The 22,969-nt window shown below is 36.5% G+C and overlaps 1 protein-coding gene across 9 annotated transcripts in view; it reads right to left on the bottom strand.

Annotated features, from left to right (window-relative positions):
• DOP1A (DOP1 leucine zipper like protein A) overlaps positions 1-22,969 on the bottom strand; it is a 108,269-nt gene that overhangs the window by 2,098 nt on the left and 83,202 nt on the right. For 6 of the 9 annotated variants that reach the window (XM_073893559.1, XM_025861860.2, XM_073893560.1 and 3 more), the window contains 18 exons: positions 22,192-22,303; positions 21,906-22,088; positions 20,290-20,415; positions 16,881-17,015; positions 15,035-15,090; positions 13,799-13,903; positions 11,244-11,310; positions 10,929-11,073; positions 10,679-10,758; positions 9,702-9,811; positions 9,296-9,445; positions 9,093-9,154; positions 7,396-7,548; positions 6,196-6,332; positions 5,316-5,371; positions 4,091-4,255; positions 1,268-1,397; positions 323-382 (listed from right to left, as the gene is read on the bottom strand). In XM_073893559.1, the coding sequence (XP_073749660.1) occupies positions 323-382; positions 1,268-1,397; positions 4,091-4,255; positions 5,316-5,371; positions 6,196-6,332; positions 7,396-7,548; positions 9,093-9,154; positions 9,296-9,445; positions 9,702-9,811; positions 10,679-10,758; positions 10,929-11,073; positions 11,244-11,310; positions 13,799-13,903; positions 15,035-15,090; positions 16,881-17,015; positions 20,290-20,415; positions 21,906-22,088; positions 22,192-22,303 (2,032 nt within the window). The remainder of the gene's footprint in view (positions 1-322; positions 383-1,267; positions 1,398-4,090; positions 4,256-5,315; positions 5,372-6,195; positions 6,333-7,395; positions 7,549-9,092; positions 9,155-9,295; positions 9,446-9,701; positions 9,812-10,678; positions 10,759-10,928; positions 11,074-11,243; positions 11,311-13,798; positions 13,904-15,034; positions 15,091-16,880; positions 17,016-20,289; positions 20,416-21,905; positions 22,089-22,191; positions 22,304-22,969) is intronic. The other 3 variants (XM_073893561.1, XM_025861878.2, XM_073893562.1) reach the window with 1 other exon arrangement.

Raw genomic sequence — 22,969 nt, 5'->3', positions numbered from 1 at the left:
GTTTATATTCTTGCCAAGATGTACCTGTAAGAGAGGGACTTTTACTACTAAGCTCTTGACCGATAAAGAGTGCCCCTGTTTTGGTGTTCTGCTCTTCATCAGAACTATAACACCTCCTCAATAATAAAATTAAAAACTCAGACATGTTTCCATAAAAATGATTTCTCCTTTCACTTCACCAGTCTACACTTGAAGACAGACTTCCTTCCTGTTTACCTCTCTTGTACTTGTTGAGATCCAGACCTGGGTTTGTGTCTCAATATTTGGTCCAGATGTGGCAACTTTTGCTGCCACATCACAAGCATCAAAAAGCCACCCTCACCTGATGCTTGGCCATCTCCAATCCCTCCAAAATCACTGTCTTAAAGTCCTCCTCCTTGTCCTGTGGAAGGAAAGAGGAGAACTCATAGCCTTTGTTCCAATTACAAATGTATGTTTGGCCATGAAGACCTTGTTTAAAGTGTAGAAAATGCTTTCTAATCAAAACTGTTTTCTTATTCTGGGGGACACGTTTTTGGCAAAAGGCTGTCTTGTTTATCCCTTAGGTCCAGAGAGGGGTCTTATAAAAATGGTCAATACTAATGAGATGTAGGGATGACAGAAAGTGCACGGCTTCTGGATTTATCATCACAATTATTTTTTCAAACCCTGTAATATCAAAGTGAGAAGTACCCAAGTCCTATCCCTAAACTCTGGATCCAACTTTCATCTTCATCTCTGCCCTTTTACTTAGTTCCTGAAGAATTTTAAAATCAAGTTCCTCAGATCCTTCAAGCACAACCTCCTCTTTAATCACTTTCCTCCATCCCATTGTTTGCAGAATGTGGGTTAGTTTTAGGGGTGGCTGCCTGATTAGGGGACCCAGAAGACTGGAAAATTTCTGAGCACTCAAAGCACATACTGCAAACCCCAAAAGCACATCCCCAAACTTTACATTTTTGAAAAAAATAAAAAAATTTAAAGATTTTGTCTTGTTTTATTTGTTTTGTAAGTAATCTCTACACCCAACATGGCTCTCAAACTCATGACCCAAGATCAAGGCTTGGATGCTCAACTGAGTCAGCCAGGTATCCCTGAAAATTTTTTAATTAAAAAAAAAAAGACAAAAGATTTGGAACAAAGGCTCACTGATGAGCATGCCAAATTCATTTTCTGGGGCAAAGATCTCTAGCCTGATGCATACTGAAAGATATAAAGTACATAAGACAGGATATAAGTACACTTTACAAATTTTTTCTTATACTTAAAAAGAAAAAGAATGCAATACCTTTGCCCTTTTCCGAAGAAGTTTTGCTAGTCGAACCACATAAGGTTTAAATTCTCGTTGGTGTATGCCCTGCCTTCTGACTTCCAAACCAGAGTCATCTGAGGCTTCTGGAATAAAGGCCCATCGGTACCTACGTATAGAAGAATTTCAACACTGCTAAGACAAGATGTGCCATGTAAGACAAGGCTACGTGAGTGCAGTGGAAAGACCACGACCCCACCACTTCAACAGATTGCAGTGGCAGCTGTGCTGCTTGCAGCCCTGTCACCCAAGACAGGATTCTTCACCTGACCCTTTTCTTCCCCATGAAATAAAGATACTATTAACTACCTCATAGGGCTGTAAACACTAAATAAGCAAAGTGTTCATTTTTTGTCAGGAGCACAAAGCAAGTAACTGAAATGATTCCATCCTCATCTGTTAATGGGCAAAATCTCTACCATGTACTTGGCCAGATGATCCCACACACACAAGGAGGCAAAGAAATAAAACAATTAAGACTTCTTTCATACCTCCCTTGTATTTTTATTTTCGTCTTCAATAAGTAAAATTAATATCTATGGGAAAAGTTCAAACAGTATAAAAGGACATACTAAAGAAAAGTGGTCTCCCTCCCACCACAGGATCCATCAATATCACGCTTCCTGTGTGTCCATCCAGAGTTCATGAATAGGGCACATCTGCATACAACCAACCTCCTTTTTAATGAAGTTAAAAAAGCATGACTATTGCTTGTTCTGATTTAATTAGATATCTTGGAGATAATGTCCTATAAAAACCCCATTCTCTTTAACAACTACACAGTACTCCAGTGTTGGAATGAACTGAATTAACCTGTCCTAGATTGTCCCATTTCTTGCTATTACAAATAATGCCACAATGGCTACCCTCACATAATGCTGACTTTTGTACTCATCTGACAGTATAGCGATAGGGTAAGTTCTTGGAAACAGAATCACTGGCTTAAAGTGTATCTTGAATTTTGGTAAATATAACTTCCTTGGAGAATTACTGGATGATATCTGTGTATGCTTGCAACTAGAATAATGCTTCTGTTAAGGTTACAAAGAAATATACTTTTTAGATCTTTACCATTATGATGGTTACTTATAAGTGGAACTTCTGAGTATGGCTTTTCCATGTTTATAGGCCATTTCTTTCTATAAACCATTTGTTAACTGTCAGTGGCTCATTTTCCTACTGGGTTACTGATTTTTACATATTAAGCAAGTTCACAAATATCTTTCCCCAACTCATTGCTGCCTTTTCCACTTCATGGTAGTTTTTGGTCACACAGAAACCTTTAAGATTTTTTATGGTTATTAAATATCTTTAACTTTTGAAATATATATCATGTTTAGAAAGATATTATTCTTTCAAGATTAAATTCTCCATGTCATCTTCTACTACTTTATAGATTTTTAAAAACGGTAGTTTTAAAAAAAAATTAGTTTTTTTTTTTTTTTTTTTTTTTTTTTTCAGTATTACAGCCTATTCCATCCCTTTTCTTTAGTAAGGCTGTCCTGACAAGTAAACAGGATGAACTCATTTTGGTTCTGATCACGGAAGCCAAAAATCAGTACCATGAGCATACTACTTGATGTTCTTCCTAGAGCACGGAAGACTGTAGTTCTATCACTTTTGTGACGATAAGCCTCCTAAATTAATTCTGGCCACTTTCTGACAATTCTGCTTAGGGTCCCTTTCTGAATTTCTTCAGGAATAACATCAGTTTAAAGATATGCGACTCTTCAAATTTATTAAGAAGTAGGTGTACTTTTCAAATGGAAGGAAAAAAGGAACTAGAAATAATCTAAAGAATTTCTAGTTCTTACCATTAATGAAAAGTAAGCTTGTGAAACAGCACTTTTTAGAGACTTAAGCATGTCTGGTATAGAAAGCAGATTCTGGTAGCTTACCCTTTATCCTATTGATACTCCATTCCAGAAGAAAAATAAAACATTATATCTAAAAACATATTTAATCATATGGCTAAATTCTCAATTTAGCTATGTTTGATAAAACAATCTTAGTTTGCCTATTAAAAAATTTAAATATGAAAAGCCATAATGAAAGATTTTTGAACACTTATGAGAATTTACTTCTATTAAGTTTCTCCTTAGTCCCCTCTGCTATCATCTCTCCAGTTCAGTTCACTATCATCTGAAATGAAAGCCTCCTTGATTCCAGGCTTGCCCATCTCCAGTCCTCTGTCCAAACTATGCAGCCAAAGTAAAACTCTTAAAATGCAAGCCTGGTAACATCACTTCGTTCCTTATTATGATTCAATGGGTTCCCGCTGTCCTTAGGTTAAAGTCGAATACTCTAATACAGCTCACAAGGCCTTACGTTATTCAGCCCCTTTCCAGCCTCTTCTCACAACATTCTGCTCCTACAATACTGATTCCTCAGCATTTCACACAAACCAGGTCCATTCCAACCCTCCAGACTCCACGTGTGTCCCCCTTGTTCTTCACCATGTCAGTGTAAATCTGCACTGGCGCCTACAGCTAGGAGGGGGTCTCTGTTGTGTGATCTCAATAGCCTCCTGCATGTCAGCTATCAGAACACCCAGCATGCGTTCAACTGGACTGGAAGCTGCTGAGTCACACATCCCACTGCCTCACATACAGTAGGTATTCAATTTGTTAACTAAATGGTGTTAATTTATCCACAGCAACCATTTACTTCCAGTAACTCTTGCACAACTCCCCCCCAAATATTTCAACTTACACAAAAAACTTTTAAATTAGTCCTAGATGTCAGTTACCAAAGCAAATGCATTTTCAAAAATATCCATTTAATATCCTTGCTTTTACTTACATCTGAAACTGAGGAAGATTTTCGGAGGGCAATGCCAGAGCCAAATCCAAAAATTTGCAAGCAGACAGATAGAGGTTTAACCACCGCTGGCTGTTGTATGAAGTAGAAAAGCCATTACCTCCTGTGTAGGTTGTCTCCAGACCAGCCACAGAGGGGCCTGAAGTCCTGTAAGCAGCAGACAGTGATGTCAGCAGTTGCACCCATTTCCTAACAGGTGATTCCCAAGTGCCAGCTAACAGTTCTCATTCCGGTACGTGTACCAGTAACTGCTGAGCAAGGTCATGACTAAATTAATTTTGCCGTTTTCCAATAAAAACTTCCCCTCCCCCCCTTTTTAAGGCGGGGTGAGAGAGTGAGCAGAGGAGGGGCAGAGGGAGAGGCAAAGAGAATCTCAAGCAGCCTCCAAGCCCAGTGCAGACTCCAATGTGGGGCTCGATCTCAGGACCTTGAGATCGTGACCTGAGCCAAAATCAAGAGTCAGGGGCTTAAGTGACTGAGCCACCCAGGTGCCCTAAAAAGTTCACTTATGTTGAAAATGTAAAAATAGTACAGGATAACTTAAGTTACACTCAAGAAATATAAAAATACAAGCTGTAAAACCAACAGACCTCCCTATTACTCGATGTCTCTCTGTAAAGATTAGGGGGGGAGGTCTTTCTATAAAAATTATTAGGACTGGGGAATGCTTTTTTTTTAAATAAACCTAGCACTGAAGAATAAAGTATATTCAAGACATATGGTGTTAAGGGAAACTTTTCAATTTATAAACTTACTTATACAAAAGTTCCTACATATAAAAAATTATATTTAGTCAATATTAGTACATTGCCTGTACTAAAAATAATACAGTGTAGTACACTGAGATCATGCTGGAAGATCTGGATATACGGATACCTTATTTACAGGTTACCTGACATGATAGGTTTTGCTGATGTTTCAGGGACAACATGTGACCTACCAAAACCAACACAGTTCAGGAGCTGAAATAATATTGTTTTAAACTAAATTTGTCTCAAAGACAAAGGCCATGCGTGTTGAGAGTTTAGTCTAAAATGGTTAAGGAATAAATGATACTATATTATATCCAAATATGATCATTTAGGAAATAACAGATGAATATACAAAGTATTCATATAAAACAGTATCTATACTCTCCTAGTTGTAACATTCTGGATGACTTTAGATACTGAACACTGACAAAATATGGAAATGTAATACATATTACCGTGAAATATCTTCATCAGCAGTGAGTTCCTGCTCCATCAGTAAAAATACCTGTACCTGAAGACCGTGAAATTCATGTTAAATATTTAAACTTGATATTTAATGTTTCTTTCAAGTTCTCTTTAGGATATATTTTCATTAAACAAAAAAATAAATTTTAGGGTCCGATCAAATTAAACCCTATCTAGTTTCTGAAAGTTAAACTGCAAAGTTAGCACAGAGCCTTCCTATTGACCGAGCTGGGATGAAGCCAGGCTTTTGTCTGGTGATGATGGAACATGGTTATAGTTACTTAAAAAAAATATTAAAGCCAATGTCTTTGTGAGGATTATAAGGGCTTGGGTTTTCGGAGTTGATTCACTTCCCTTTCTTCACTCATGTCCTCTTCCCCAGCTCCCCAAATCACTCAGGTGAGGGCGACGGTATGATCCAGGGAGGAGAACAGATGGGTGTGGTGGGACTCAGGAAGGCTGACTGTTTGGGAGATTACAAAATCTATGAAAGTCTCCGTAAAGGAAGCTTAGCTCGGGTAAGTGCTGCCCTTCCAGAGTGAGCACATGCCTCATGGCAGGTAACCCAGCGAAGCCAGCTCTCAGCCCTCCAGAGGCACCGCTACAGCGGCCTGCAAACAGGCCTGGAAGCCATGACCAAAAATCTGGTGTAGAAGAGAATACATGAAACCAGATCAGACAGGGTAACGATTTCCAAGGAAGTTTCAGCTCTGTGGAGATGGAATCTGACTAGTTTTACCGTTTTCAACTGTAAAAATTGTCAGTAACAAGCTTAACGAGAGTTCGGTTCTTTTCCAAGATTAGTTTTTATCCAGTAAGCCTGCTGATGCTAATCACACTGTTTTAACCTGAGGATTAAAATTAACTCACAAGTTCTGTAATCATGGTAGGCCAGAGTGAGGTAAGATGTTGTGGAGACATTCTTAAAAGTAACACTCTGAAAAACAGGAACACTTGCGAGTGAAGAGTTGGCACCTGGGGCAAACGGAGACTCTCAACCAATCTCTCTGAAAGACATGCAGTGTATTTTCAATAGGTTAATAATGACGATCATTTTCATGTAAGCTTTTCCATATAAGCTAGCCTACTACTTCTCAAACTATCTGGTGAAGGACCAATTTAAAAAATAAATTTCCAAACTGTTGCAGATTGTTACTTTCATAAAATAAAATAAAAATGAATTACTAGAAAAAAGTCAAAGGAAGATATAAAATACAGATGCCATTTTCTTATTAGATTCAACAGATTCTGTCAAATTTATATAAGTAAGTTTAAAATGCTTACTCTAAATTTCTGTACTTATCATGGACGGGATAACAGCCTGGTACTGGTCCAGAGACCACACTTTTGAGTAGCACTGATTTTGGTCAGCTTTAAAAATAAAATCACATGATAAATATAAATAGTGTGCAATGTTGCATATCAGACACTCGGCAGAAAGAGTTAGGAAAGACGGAGCCATTTATCTTCTGAGAGAAATGATCTCACTCAAGAGATGACAACTGTCCTTCCCAGCCCAGTCCCCAATGGTGGCTGTTGAAGCTGGTGGCTGCATAAGTACACGAACTTGGGTATGGAACCATTCTACCCCAGGCCAAGTTCATCTAAACCCATTTGGTAAAGCTTATCAAAAACCTTATGCAATCCCCCATACAAACGACAGATCTCAAATGTTACTTCTGGCCAAAATGTCTCGGCTCTGCCTTTATTTTAGTTCTCCTTAAAAATAAAACAGCCCCCTATCCACAATAAAAAAAAAAAATCCCACTAACATGCCTGCCTGCAGCAAAATAGTCTTATGCCTCATCTTTAAGTATGAATTCTTCAGGAAACTCAAACCAAACAATAAGTAGTGACCATATTTAGGCAAATACTACAAATTCAGTGCTTGATATTTTTTTACGTGATGGTAATCTTTGTTGATTCTGCAGAACAGATTTCTGTTTCTACAACATTCTCCATCCACCTACACTTGGTATATTTCACCCCAACTTATAGCTTAAGGAAAGTATTTCCTAAGGAACAAAAAAACAGTTTGGAAGACAGAGAAAATAGGTTTTCACTATTTACCTTGTATATCTGGAAGATATTTCTGGTACTGGTCAATTTCACTGCTAAAAATAGCAAATGCTAATCTTTTGAGAAGCATGGCTCTCTGCTCTAGCTCCACATCTCGGTTTGCAAAGAGATTAAGGGAACTGCTCTGAGCCACAGCTACACGAGCTGAAAGAAGAACGCAAGCGAGAGGCTGTGATACACTCACGCAATCATCTGAAAAAAGATCATTCTGTCATGGTTTTAAAAATGGTGAGACACCCTATGACTTCCAAGGGTGGGAGGAGCTTGGGGTAGAGGATTCCCGGCCCTTCTCTGGGGCAGAAGGGCTGGCAAACAGACCCAGCATAGGGGAGCAATTGTGAATGTGGAGAAAGGAAGATTTAGAAAATCCCGAACACCAACAATGCCATTTTATAAAACCCTTTCACATTTCATGCCATCTGCCTAATGCCTCATTGCTTTAAAAATAATATCTGGCCTGCCCTTTGTAATTTTTGTTCCCTGCATGGAATGCTTTGTCCCTAGGCCTTCCCAGGGTTGGCTTGTTCAGTTTCACCTCACCTGTCAGCTCTTTAGGTGTTACTTAAAATCTATCATATCACCCTACTTTCTTCATAACTATTGACTCCCTGAAATAATCTTATTTATTTGATTAAGGCTAGCATAATGGCCTGGCCCATTTTTGTCTTTTAATAAGTATTTGTTGAACAGATGAATTTGAACCTTAAAACAACCCTGTGTGATCAGAGGACAGAGAATATGCTGCCCCTTTTCCAGATGGGAAACTACAGTTTTTGTTCAAGAACTTAACATGAAATCATCAGACTTATCCTGCTTTAGTGCTATTTAGTCATTAGTTTAGTAACTTTATACTTTAAAAAACAAAACAAAACAAACCAAACCAACCCCAGGGCCCCTGGCTGGCTCAGTCGGAAGAGCTCGTGACTCCTGATCCAGGATGGTGAGTTTGAGCCCCATGTTGGATGTAGAGATTACTTAAAATAAATAAATTAATTAAAAAAAAAAAAGGAAAACCCTTTTTTCAGATAAAATACTATAGGAACCCTACTATATAAAACCAATCAAGACAGAGTAGAAGGCGGGTAGAGTGATTCTGATCTTCTCGGTCCTTCTCTTTCTTCCTTCAGAGGAGATAAACAGAGGCCCAGCATTTAGTGACTTGTCTGACAGGCTGAACCCAGCTGTCAGCCCTTCCCTGCCCCCCCAACCTGTCAGTCTTTCATTCATTTAATCATTTCTCATGGAGTGCTCACGATGTGCCAAGTGCCATGCTGTGTGCTGGGGGAACAATTTAAACACAAATTAGACACGACCAAACAGTTCTACTGATTATTTATCACCTGTTGTCCTCTTTACATTTTTAAAAAAAGATTTTATTTGAGAGAGCAAGTGAGCGAGCAAGAGAGCGTGAGGAGGGAGAGGGGCAGAGGGCGAGGGAGCAGCAGACTCCCGCTGAGTGGGGAGACTGACTCACCCGGGATCATGACCTGAACCAAAGTCAGACCCTTTAACTGACTGAGCCACCCAAGCATCCCATCCTCTTTCAATTTTAACATTCCATCCCTATAGGATATTAAGTATAACTTGACAAAGAGCTAATTCAATAGTTTCTAAAGAAAAAGGTAAACAATAAGAATGGGTCATGATCAGGAAATACACTGCTCAGGTTGTCATCCCATAATACTCACTCATTAAATCTCTAAATGTTGTTTTATCATGTGTCATCAGATTGTCCATAATTGCTCTCCAACTGAAAGAAACAAGGATTACGATACATAATTAAGATTTTGTTGCTGCTACCGTTAAAAACACAGTGTTCTACTTTGCAGGATAGTCGTTGGTTTCAGTGAGATGCATTATCACAGTGAATGAAAGCAAGAACACGACTTACTGATTAACACAAGAGGCATCCATCTGAAAGAAACTGGGATCCATAAAGAGGTCAAACGCTTCTTTTTTCCAAGCTCTCCGTGTGTACTGATACCCGCTAAGACTGCTAAGCAGCTGGACACAGGCCCGGTAACTAGGGGCATTATGTGCACTAGGAGGAAGGAGAACCAGAACCATTTTAACTGATACGGTCTAACTTGAATCATGTGATTCATGTATGTTCACATTCACCTAAAACGGTGATATGAAATGAAGGCCCCATAACAGAAATAATGTTTTTCTTTAAAAATCATTACAATTCAAAGCAAAAATAATGTCATTTTGTGGTAATTCCAAAAATGGCAATAAAGGAACACAATTTGTTTCTAATAGGCTTTGAATTAAGAAATCTACTTTAATAAGAGTACCTGTGATTTCGGAGGTAGGGCACAACATAATGCATAATATTTACAAGTAAAGGAATAACCCGTTCCTTTTCATCACTATAGAAAACCATATCCAAAAGATGAGCCAAAACCTAAAAAACATAAGAAATGAAGTATAATCTAGCAGCTAAAACTGACAGCATTTGGAGGTGGGTTTCAGTCTGTAAGTCGAATACCTAGAATACCTTAAAATTATAAAAATCTAAAATCAGATCTAAGCCATTTTTATATGAATGGTTTCTGTCAGTCTGTTTTTTTGCCCACTATAATTATAGGATAGGAGTATGAGCAAATTTTTACTATTTCCAACTGAGATAGGGAAGTATAGAAAAAGAGAGATCAAGAACCTTCTAATGTGACAGTGATTAAACAGTGAATTAAAGACTAGACACTCAGTATTCTCTTTGACAGTTAAAAGAGGGCTTGAAATAAACTAACCAAATGAACCGAGCTGTTTTAAGTCCCAACTCTATCAATTAATAGTTCTTTGGCCTTAGTCATATTGTTCTAATCTTTATGAGGCTTCGTATCCACAACTGAAAAGCGGAAACAAAAGTGACCTACAAGGCTATATAACAGGATATAAAAAAAGAGCATGTCAGAGGATAGATCTAAAAATATTTGGTAAACTGTAAAATATTTCAGAGTGGCAAGCATCATTAAGCATCATTATACCACCTCTAGCCCTCCTGACCATACTGTGATACAAAAGCACTTTTCTTTTTAAAAATCATACTTAAAAAAATAGTGCATGGGGAAGGAAGCAATATCTAAAGCTATCGCTAATATTTAACAAACTAAATAGTCTGAATACAAAGTCAAAACTTTATTCTTTATAGTGATCTCTAGAAGTACAAAATGGTTTTTCAAATTTAAAACTCCTCTGGCAGAATTACCTGCTATTACTGAATTACGACATTGTTTTCTTGGAAGTTCGTGTGAAAAAACTTGATATTTACCTCAGAAAGTAATGTCAATGCATGGACACTATATACAGAAGGAGTTATGTTTGAAGTTTCCATTGCAGGTGATAACATATCTAAATAAGAGAAAAGACAGGTAAAGTTACAGTTACACCTTTTCCCCGTAAAAAAAGCTACCTGCTAACATGAGAAAGGGATGGTCTTATGGTGCTTACAGTGCGAGTTGCCAGGATTTCGTAGTAAACAGGTGCCTATAAATATGAACCCCAATGTTTGAGATCAATACCTTCAACATCAGATTCCAAATTGGTTCCATCCACCATTATTTTGGGAGAAGGCTTAACTTCAAGATTTCGTCGCAGCCATGTTGTCTGTTCCAAAGAAGAACCAGCAATGGCACCAATTGCATCCACTATTTTATGAGTCACGTCCTAAAGAAAAAAGGAAAAAAAAAAAAAACACTCTATGTATATGTGTGTGTCTGCGTGCACACATGTGCTCTTATAACTTCAGAGATGATCTTATTTAACCTTATCTTTTTAGAGCTGAGGGGACCGAGACACAGAGTTTTGGCAACGGCCCTCAATTCAGAATGCCTTACCTGAAGGTCTCTTTGGTCTTTTTTATTTTCCAAACTAGGGTTTTTCATAATAAACTCATTCAGAACCCTAAAAGGGCCAAAAGAAAAAAAAAAAAACAAACAGGAAATATCAGTGTAAAGGAAATGATGCAATCTGATTTGTCCCAGTGACCAAATGGCTTTGTGGCCTCAACTTCTATTTTATGTGTTTAATGAATATATGAGTATCCTATGACTCTGTTGAAAGGAATAAACATATGCACAAAAACACATGTAAAGGATGTTCCTGACAACTTATTCATAAAAATACCAAACTGGAAAGAACCCCAAAGTCCAGCAAAAGAAGGGAATTTGTAGCATAATCATACAGTGATACCGAAGAGCAATGAAACAATAAATTATAGCTACATGAAATTACATGGATGAATCTTATAAACATAAGTTGTGTGAAAGAAGCAAACACAAAATAAAATATTTACATATACTTATAGTTCAAAAAAAGGGCAAAATTTATCTGTGGTGTTAGAAGCCAGAATAGTGGTTATCTTTGGGGAGAAGGAAAAGGACAGTAATGGGGAGGGCACCTGAGGAGACACATGGTGTTTTATTTCTTATTTTAGACTTGATTATATAGTTGATGTGTTCACTCTAATAACTTGTGGGGTAGTGTACTAATTATTTGTATATTTTTCTGTTTGTTTTATGTATCAACAAAAAAGTAAAAAAACAAAAAACAAAAAAAAAATCCAGCAATTTTAAATTGTAACAGAAATGGCTTCTTACCCTGCGTGTGTATAACAGATTAAAAATACTTCATGAATGAAAAAAAATGTCAACTTCTGTTATTTGCTAAAATTCCACTCAATATTTACTCTGACACTTATCTTTTGTTAAGATAAATTATATGCATAATTATTTCCAAACTAACATGTGAGGTTATATTGAAAAGCAACCTTCATATCAATTTCTATTTTATAATTAAGAATTTTTAGAACATCAGTGGAATGGTCGGTAGTAAACAAACACATAACCAGAAATTTAAAAAGGGAATTAAGTTTCTAGTCTAACTGAAATGTCCAACTTTTTACTTAAACAATCTCAGTATATACACTTGAGAAGGAGGTAGGATCCCTTATTTTCTGAGAAACGAGAAAGGAAGAAAAAGCAGGTGAGGAGAGTCCCCTATGGGGAAGCTAGAGGTGACAATAAATAGCTTTAATTTCTAATGAAATTAGGCAGCAGGGTTATTTGCTGTAACTCAAAGAACTGTACGTATAGTCCCTCTTTGAGCCTTAAAATAACTTAGGTAGGTAGGGCAGGTGCCATTAGTTTTGCTTGACAGACAGGAAAATAGCCTTGGAGAGATTTATGAGGTACCCAAGGTCACAGGAACGAGGGCTGGAACTAGAGATTAGAAAAGAAGAATTAGAAATCTTCATGAGTACGTTGTTTGATTTCTAGGATTTATATTTATCTTCTCAATCATAAAACTCATACACACCAGTTATCTTAACTTTTGATCCAGGAATTGCAGACATTGAGTCAGTTGTTCTTTTCTCATTACATCTTCAACATCTAAAACTCCTTCAGCTTTTTGATTTAGATAATTTTCAAAATAGGTAGTGTGAGGGACTGGGAATCATCATGAGCCTGAAATTCCTGGGCAGGGGCTCTGGCTCACTTTGGCTGGGCTGGGACCTTAGTGTTACTCAGCTACCTCAGCCTGACCTGCTCTCACCAAGCTCTCACCACGATTCCTCTACCTCCTCTCTGCTTCCTAGAGCAAGAGTACATGTCCGCATTTACCAGAAAACTTGACACTATCTCACTGAAGAATCCTCACCTTCCTTCTCCACTTCAAAATTTTCTAGACCATTGGTTGCCAAACCAGAATTGCTAGTTCCCATAAGGAAAATAAGGGTCGAAGCTAAGTCTGTGTATATAGTCACACACCTACACATATAAAATCCCCATCAGAACTACAGAAGTCAACCAAAAGGTCAAAGTTCTTTGGACTTGGTTAATTTATATCCATTCAATATGAGAATATGTTGACTGTCGCTGGCCACTGAAGACCTCACTGGACTGTTTGAGGTAATATAAAAAGGCTGGGGAAAAGTTTACTCTATTCCCTCCCTCACCCTTGTATCTTAAGCAGTCCTTTTCAGTCCTTTTCACACTTTAGTGTGTACTCACTCAAATCACTTGGGGATCTTGCTAGAAAGCAGATTCTAATTGGGGTGGTCTGGGGTGAAGCCTGTTTATGTTCAGGGCCCTGAACTCAAATGACTTTCCTCTATGAAGTTCCCTATCAGCCATCCTACTCATCCCTAAAGTAACTACTATTACACGTTTTATGTTAGTACATTTACATTTTGTATAAACATGCATTGTTTCCTCCCTACGGCCTCCTCCCCTTTTTTTCAGGCCTCATACCATATGTCTAGTTCTATACCTTGAGAATTCCATGAGAAGACAGTGATCGTGTGGTCACCCAAAACATCTGTTATTCAGCAATTAGGTCAGTGAACATTATTCTGTTCTTCAAAATAATATTTTTAAGCGAAATTGCTTACCCAAGTATAAGAAACTGCCCTGGGGCTGGAAGACTGAGTTGTATAGAGTCTTTCAGAAGTATCAACAGTGATGCCCAGCTATCCACTAAATTGGGCACTGGAATTCTGCAAGATAAATAGAGTTGTGTATATACAGAGAGAAGCACAGCAAACTTTAATTTTCTTTATATTTTCCCACAGCCTTTAACACATTTTCCTACTAGTTTCTCTGAAACATTCCCTAAATTTGTATAGACTATATAGGACAAAATTCCTAAAAGCCTTGTTTTCTATTAATATTAAATTAAAAAAAACCCAACACATTTAAAATATCCAGTGTGACTTATTAGTACAGAAATTTTGCTAGAGAAATCCCAGTTTTAATTACATGGACTCTCAGAAGCCACATACAATTGCAGTAAGTCTCAGTTTAATTACTGACATCATACTTGCTCTCAGTCCTGTTCTCTCCATTTATATTAGCTCTTTTTCTTCACCTATGAGTCTTTATCTCATCGAAGGGAGAGTTATCAATCTGTCCTGAACCAAGTGGTCTCACATCTAGAGAAGTTAAGATTATCTCTGTTTCAGTCTGGCCTTAACCATAACACCTCTATGTATCTAAGTTCAGATGTTAGGTAGTCCTTGCTCTAAATGACAATCAGTTTAAATATATTACCTAACCTAACTTTATAAATGTTAGTCATACATCACAAATTGATGCCAAGTTTGGTGATTAATATGGAACTGCCTTATAAGGGAGGATTAAGATTTAGGTCTTCAGTAAGAAATTTATCAAAGCTCAACTGACCTCTGTTCAGGAGAACATAAAACTGGAATACCAGAAAAAGATATTTTATCATCATTCCTAACGTTAAAAAAAAGTCAGATTAGATTACCACAGGTTCACCCATATCAAAGTAATAATGGATTCGGTGTCAACAGGCATGGTTTCAAGAGTTGGATTCAGCATTTCATTTATACTTAAATGATTTTCTTACAATTCATTGTTTCAGTAGCCACAGAATCTCTAATACACTTAGGTCTTTAGGTTTGCAGGATCTGCCTGGCTGGCTCATTAACATACCCACTGACTTGTATAAATATTTCCATAGACAATGTTTCTAGCATTTGTTCTTTTAGTTTTAAAAGGAAAAATAGCAACTTCTTGAAAGGATTCAGGTGCTTGTCTCCTCTATTCCCTGACCTTTATGCGTTGCTAATGCAGTAAGGAGAGATTTCTATCAGTTATCTTACCTCTGAATATAAGCATAGAAAAACTGAAGCATGCAGACTTCCAAAGAAAGATGTTTCTATAAACAAAAGAAATCAATTTTACATTGAAGAAAAAGCTTTTTCACTGTTGCGACCACTCTGTACTTTACTGCCAATTTTTAATATAAAACATTAAAAGAAAACAAAAACACTAGTTTGTCATAAAAAATAAAGCCATGCGAATTCATTTAGTAGAAAAAAACTTAACCCAAGAGCTGTTTAAAAAGCTGAAAATGGACAGAAGAAATCAAAAGGTTGTCAAACCTCCCCCACAACACATCAAAAGTTGATACTCCAGCCATTATTTTTACATGATCCATTTACTCTGTAAGCATCAACATCAGTTTTAATCAGCTTATACTTGGTTGGTGCTAGCAGAATTGGGTTGAAGATTTTTACGAAATTTGAATTTAAATCTATTTTACTACAAGTTTCTCCTAACTTAGTGTAATTTGTTCAAATCTGAGACCAACTCCTAATAGCCTCCTAATGTAGTCTTTAAATAGAGATAGTGCCGAGTGTAACATATAATAAAAAAGAAAACACTTGTCGTTAGAATTAGCACACTCGGCACTATCTCTAGTGGGTGGGGGGATGGGTGAGCCTGGTGATGGGTATTAAAGAGGGCACGTTCTGCGTGGAGCACTGGGTGTTATACGCAAACAATGAATCATGGAACACTACATCAAAAACTAATGATGTAATGTATGGTGATTAACACAATAAAATAAAATTAGTAACAGGCAAGAAAATGATACTGATGTCCACTGACATTTACCAATTTGTTCCTTTTTAGTACCAACTATTCCCTTGAAGGTTCCCCTTTATCATACACAAAGAAAAATCCAGTATCTAATGGATTCAGAATTTAGACTCAGAGCAAGGAGGCAGCCGTTGGAGGGTGTGGTGGTGGAATTTGTTCTTGTTTTCATGTCCTTCATGCCTAGTCCAATGTCTGGCTCAAGCAGGTGCTCAAAATATTATGCTGAATGGAGCTTTCACATGCAAATTTAAAATCCTATCGCAAATGCCCCAGGGGTGATGTTGGAATAGTTAGCACGTTAGAAGCTAATATGGATATTAGCTATTCACACATGCAGGTATACTCTTCCCATTGGCAACTCAAGAAAAAGATAAAATTTTAAAAAATAAACATTTTCAGATATGTGTAACAATTCTGTTTATTTTCTCAGAAAATATCTCTTAGTATTGCTGGAACAAAGAACAGAAGAAAGTAGAGAAGTTCATAATTTTACTCATTTGCAGACTTTTATATCTGCCTAATTAGAGACAACGTGCTGTGAATAATGTATTATTACTGTATTGTATTATTATTACTATATTATTATTCATTTCCTGTAGCCCTTGCAAAATGCGGGTTTGTACATGGTCAAGAAATGACACTGACTAGAACTAAAGTTACGGCAAAATGTTGGACATCCATTCCAGAGAGAAAGCAATAAAGAAGCTGTAAAATAATAATAATGATAATAATAAGGCAACAACTGAGGTCAGCTGACCTTGGGCTCTGGCTTGTAGGTTCTTCCTTTAAATGACCAGAAAAACCTCCCCTAAGAATTCGGTCATACCAGTCTGAACTGCCTTAGATGTTCACATAAGAGATCTAAGCAGGGAATGGCTCTTCACCAGCTACGGGAATGATCACAATAGCAGTCACTGCAGATACTGATAAATGTTGATTATGGTAGTGTGATGCCTTCCTCTCTGCAATCTGTAAAAGGACAATGCTGTACAAAAAAGTATCTTACCTCCCAGCATCATTTCTGAAACAGAGTTGTCAATAAATGCAAAGAAAAGCTCTTCTTACCTTGTCCTTGGCTATGGCTGGGGGCTGCTTTAAAACTTCTTTCACGGTCTGCATAACGGTTTCTGCTCTCATGACACTGATGGAGCGAACGAGTTCTACTAGTAAAAGCTGTTCTTCACTCGCTGCAGGAATGACCTGGATAAATACATCATTGTATCTCTGTATGTAGGTGGGTACATAAGTCTTTTAAGAGAAGTCACAGAATTAAGAGAATATTTCATGGGCTCTTTTTAATATAAAGGACTTTGCAAGTCTCTTGATTAGGTAAAAAAATATATTTTTATCAATACAATGTATATACATTTCAAAAAATCAAATAGGACAATAAGCCTTACAAGAAAAGATAGCAGTGTCCTATCCTATATCTCACATTCCCAAAGCAACCCTGCTCAATTCTTAGCTCTTTTCTATTAGAGTGATACACAGCTTTTCCCCCCCATTTCATGACTTTTTTTCAATTTCCTACTGACTTCCTACGTCAGAAGACAAAAATTTAGCTCCCCTACACTTCTCTCCCTACCTCCCAACATAGTTATGTCATAATTTTACTTAAATCAATATCTAATATTCATTAACTATTTACGGTTGTACTGTGTATTATACTGTCATACATTTCTTTTTCTTTTTCCTAGAGTTAATAAACTGCCTTATTTTTGTTTGGTTTTCTCCATCTCTATCACAAATTCATCCGCAAATTACTCCAACTGTAAACCTCTCATTACATATTCAAATATATTAGATAATTAATCTTCTACCCTTTTCCTCCTGTCTTTTTTTTTCCTTGAGACATCTGTTAGAGGTCTTTATGCTCTACCCTGGGTTGGTACTCCCTAGGCTTGCTACAAAGTAACATCTTGATATCTTTTCTGTGACCATCAGTCTAGAAATTCCCATTCCTTGTCTTCTCTGTCCAAACCCCTCATTCTTGGATCCCGTGTCTTCTTCCTTCTTGGTTTATTCCTCCTCTAATGGAGATGCATCTTCCAGTAGCCGAGAAAGGGTGAATTGATGGTAATACCTTTATAAAAAATAGATACTACATGGTTCAAAATGCCTTGAGTGACAGTTTGACTGGATAAGGCATTATAGGTTGAAATTAATTTTTCCATCACAATTTCCTGCGCTGCTCTTGATAAGTCTTATCATGATTCCACTGAATAGGAATAGTATTTTCTCTTAAGAAGATTTTCAGATCTTTGATTTCTAGTGTTCTGAAATTGCATGCCGATCTTTGTGTAAATCTCTTTTCACAGTGTCTGTGGAAACTTATTTCCTTCATTTCTGGAGAGTTTTCTTGTACCATTTCATTAATATTTTTTCCCTTCATTTCTTCTGTTCTTTCTTTCTGCAAAAAAGATACTGACCCTCCAGTATCACCTCTCCTTATTTTCTGATCTCCTTTCCCCTACTTCCCATATCTCTAAGTTTATATTTTATTTCTGGTATTTATCCACTTTCTCTTCCAACACTTGTACTGATTTTGTTTCATTTCTGCTATAAAAAAGCATATCCAAGAAAAATTTTAATTTTTGCAAAGGTCTTTCTTAGAATTTTCTTGTATCATGGATGCAATATAGCTTCACCTCTTCAAAGGCATCACTATTATTACTTACATGTTATTCTGTTACCTGTATTGTTTCTTTTGACTTTATCTAGTTGTTTTGGTCACTGTCTATCAATAGTAGAGGCTTTCTTCATGTGGCTGGTAATCCTTGGCTCTTTATTCATATTTAAATGTCAGGAATAATAATACGACTAATATTTACAGAGTGCTTTTAAGTGCCAGACATTGGCTCTAAGTGCCACATACCTATATTCTTCCAATTCTCACAACTCCATGAAGTAGTATTTCTACCTCAGGGTCATACAGTTAGTAAAGTAAGGATTTGGTTTCAAAGTCTGTGCTCATAACAACTATTATTGCTTTTGAAACAGAAATTAAAAAGTGATGAGAACTCAAGCATTTGTGTGCAAGACCAGCGGGTAGGGAGGCCTCTCTGTGTGGTCACTGTAGCCTAGTGTTTTGTTAGTAGCCTCAAAAACTTTAGTAGCTATATGTCTTTTTTCTTGGTCAGGTCATCTTCCCAGAAGGGAATCCTCAAAATTCCTACCTAAGGGCCATATTGCTTCCTGCTACCTACTGGGGTGAGGCTAGTGCCCAGTTTTCAATATATAAACTTTTTGCGAATGCTCCTGTTTTCACCATGAAGTCTAATGTGTACCTGTGTGAATCTTGTGCCCTTGGGTTCAGAGCCTTTTTTGACCAACTCTTTACAGGGCAAACGACTCTAATTTCCTGCTTGGGTGCTTAATGCTAATTAAGAGCAAGTGGTTGCTTGAGCTGGGGAAAAGGGATCTAGAAGTTGTCCAGCTGCTCCTTATATAAATTTTCAATCAATCCTCCAGATTTCAGCCACATCCCAACCCTGTGCCTAGAGGTACCTGACACTTCAAATTCCAGAAACCATCTGTAGTTTTACAGTGGAAACTGCTTCCTTTCTTGCAATTTAGTTATCAATTTTCTCTATTAAATCAGTTACCACACACAGACGTGTTTTTTTTTATTCTTGCAAAATTCTGCTGACACTTCTTATTTTTCTGTGGTCAACTCAATTTTTTGTCGTGGGTTTATGCATTTTTAAATTCTTTTATTCTCAATTTTGAAAGAGCACAGAAAAATGCATGTGTTTGTTATGCCTTGTTAATAACAAAACACAGGTCCTTGACTGATTTTAAATAGTTCAGGATTTTACTTGTCTAATGTAGTATCTGTTACTGAATCCTACCATGTAAAAAATGTCGTAAGTATGAATATTTTTATTCCTTTTGAAATTTCAACATATATGTAATGTGAAATCAACACAAAAATAACAGATCAGAAACCTTTAACTACACAAATCATATATCTTCTGTGAATGTTAATTATTTAATAGCCTTAGTAGTCTAATGAGTTACTATTTCCAATATAGAACATTTTTGAGCTTTCGAACTCACAAAGCTGCAAAAATTTCACATATATAATCCAGTTAAGCCAATATATGGATTACATTTAGAAACTAACTACTTAAGCTAGTAGTTAGTTTCTAATGGAAATCTAGTCAAGATGAAAACTCTCCATACCCTGAATGACTAACATTTAAAAAAACACCCTGTACTATGTTAACTTTTCTATTTCAAATAGAGTTAATATACGAATTTCTTTTCTTGCATAAAATGATGCTTTTTATACTTATTTAAGACATTTGGGCAATAAATACATCATTATCTAAACCTGTAGAAAAACTATTGCTTTTAAATTCCTCATCCCACCCCAGGCCCACTGCAACTAACGGGGAATTGAAGATTTGCATGTACTCACCAAACGCTTCTCAAACGACACAAGAGAAGTACCAAATGGTTAAACATGTACCTTGGTCCGGGTGGTGGTTTTGTTCTGTCTTCTTTCATTCCATACAAACGCAATAGCAGCCATAAAGTGAACACCATGATTCATTGAAATGGGGCCCAATAATTCAAGGATCTGCTGTCTCAAGTTCTAAAACAATTTAAATAAACAAGTGAATTAAAAATTATGAAATATTAATAGACTGTACTTTTACCTTTTTTTTGAAATACTGTATAGTGCCTTCATTTTTGCCACCTAAATAACAGTAGAGGACACTTTAATAGTGTTAAAGGAGGCAATCACGGTTATTTTAACTGGGAAAGGAAAAAAAAACCCTATAAAATGACAGCTGCCAATTGTCTATATGACGTAATAGGAAAACACTATATATGAAGTCCAATTACATTAGTAGATTCCTTTAAAAAGGAAAGGGAGTGTTTTATATTTAAGTGAAATTATACAACGGAAAAGCATAATTTAATCTATACGTAAGTACTTAAGTAAAATTTTAAAGTAGTTTCCACCCTTCCTCTTCCCCTAATTTCAATTGTGCTCCCATTACTCCTCGATCTAGGGAGTCAAGTCTAAGAGTAAGATTAGGTAACTGAGGACTATCAATTCAACAACTTGACTTTGCATAACATGCTTTCAAATAGAATTTTCATCTAAGTATAAAGTAGAAAATTTGGAAAATGCCAGAGTGTAACAAAAAAATTTAAACACTCAACCATTAATCATATTATGCTGAGATAATCACTATTAACATTAATTTCTTTTTCTGCATATAATTTTTTACAGAATTATAAATACAAGATTTGATCAATTATGTAATGTCCTTGTTTCACTGAAGTTTTACACATTTTCTATCCAGAGATTTCTTTAAAACCACAATTATTAGTAGCTACATAATGTAACATTAAAAGTATAATTTATTTAACCATTTCCATATTTGCTGTTTAGTATCTCTCTTTTTGCCACTACATAAGTCTATAATGATATGTATGTATCTTTGCATAATTTTGATTACCTTAGAATTCATTACTAAAGTAGATTACTAGGTCATAAACTACAAAACTTTTAAAGCTCTCTGTGCATATTGCTAAACTATTTTCTAGGAGGGTTTTGTATATTAAAATGTCAACTTAAGATGTCCTAAAGAAAAGGAATAAAATTATAATACGTATAAATGAACCTCAAAAACATTATGTCACATGAAAGAAGCCATATACAAAAGACCAAGTAACACATGATTCCATTTATTAAAAATGTCCAGAAAAAGAAATGTATATGTAGAGAAAACAGATTAGTGGTTGATTGGAGTTAGTGAGGGGGAACAGGGAGTGACTGCAAATGGGCACCAGGAATCTTTTTGTGGTGATGGACACGTTTGGTGACTGTGGTGACAGTTTCACAACTCTGGATATGTAGTAGGAAAAAAAAAATCATTGTACTGTATATACTTAAAATGGGTGAATTCTGTGATATTTCTCAATGAAACAGTTAAAATTATTTGGGAATTAGTCAATTCATGCAGCGTGTCAAAAATACTACTCAAATTATTCACAAATTCTGAATACAATCTTTAGGAAAGTCCCTGAATCAACTCCTGAGCTCCACAGAGGAAGTGTGAATTGTCTAACCTTTGTGGCTCCAAGATTAATGGTGGTAACAGATGCAGAGGCAGCAACGGTGATCTTTTCTGAAGAATCAGCCTGATGCAGGATGCTCCAAAGCAATGTCACAGAAGACATGATCATATGAAGGATCGAGAGGATTCCACTGCGGGCTTCAAACAAGTGTTTTTGGTCTACGTTGACCAAAAGCTTAAATCGGGGGAAAAAACACGTATCACTTACTGAGGTTTACAAATGGGTACTTATTGGACCTCATTCTTTTCAAACTAGCCAAATATTCATGCAGTCTTACTTGGTGATACTGAGTAGTAGGATCCAACAAACAGTAATGGATAATGGCTGTGATCCCTTCTAAAAGAGTAAGAATCATATCTGGTGGAATGATTGATGCCATCCAGAGAGGCCTGAAATAAAATGTATTCATTTGAACACAAGTTCTGTGAAAGAAAAGTTCATGTTCTTATCAAGAGTAAATGTCCAGCAGGTGCTAGGCACATAGTAGGTGCTCAATAAATAGTACAGGAATAAATAAGAGCATATATTAGAAGCTTTTATATCCTAATCTCTAAAATAAGTGAGTTGTACTAGAGTTCTTTTTGGCTAAAGAATTCAATACAAAATAAACAAATATAGCCAGTAAATTTCTAGTAACTATGTAAAAGCAGTCATATCAATATTAAATGATAAAGGCAGTTCTCTCATACTTTACACGTAGTAGCGAAGGTTATACAGGAGATAAACCAGACACGAGTCTATTAAACATCTGGCTAATTTCTGATGACTGAACATGGGGATACAGATGGAATTCACCACTAAACACGAAAATCGGAAACAAGAAATAAAATCAGATGGGAAAACAATTATTTTTAATTTAAAATTAATTTTTTAAAAAATTTATTTGAGAAAGAGAGAGAGCACAGGCAGGGGGAGTGGCAGGCAGAAGGAGAGGGAGAAGCAGACTCCCCGCTGAGCAAGGAGCATGATACGAGGCTCGATCCCAGGATCCTGGGATCATGACCTGAGCTGAAGGCAGATGCTTAACCCACTGAGCCACTCAGGCGCCCCTTAAA

Source organism: Callorhinus ursinus, unplaced genomic scaffold (genome assembly GCF_003265705.2).
Source record: "Callorhinus ursinus isolate GAN/ISIS: 27379988/994484 unplaced genomic scaffold, GSC_fseal_2.0 scaffold6, whole genome shotgun sequence".
NCBI classification, from domain to species: domain Eukaryota; kingdom Metazoa; phylum Chordata; class Mammalia; order Carnivora; family Otariidae; genus Callorhinus; species Callorhinus ursinus.
This window is presented reverse-complemented; position numbering and strand designations above follow the sequence as displayed.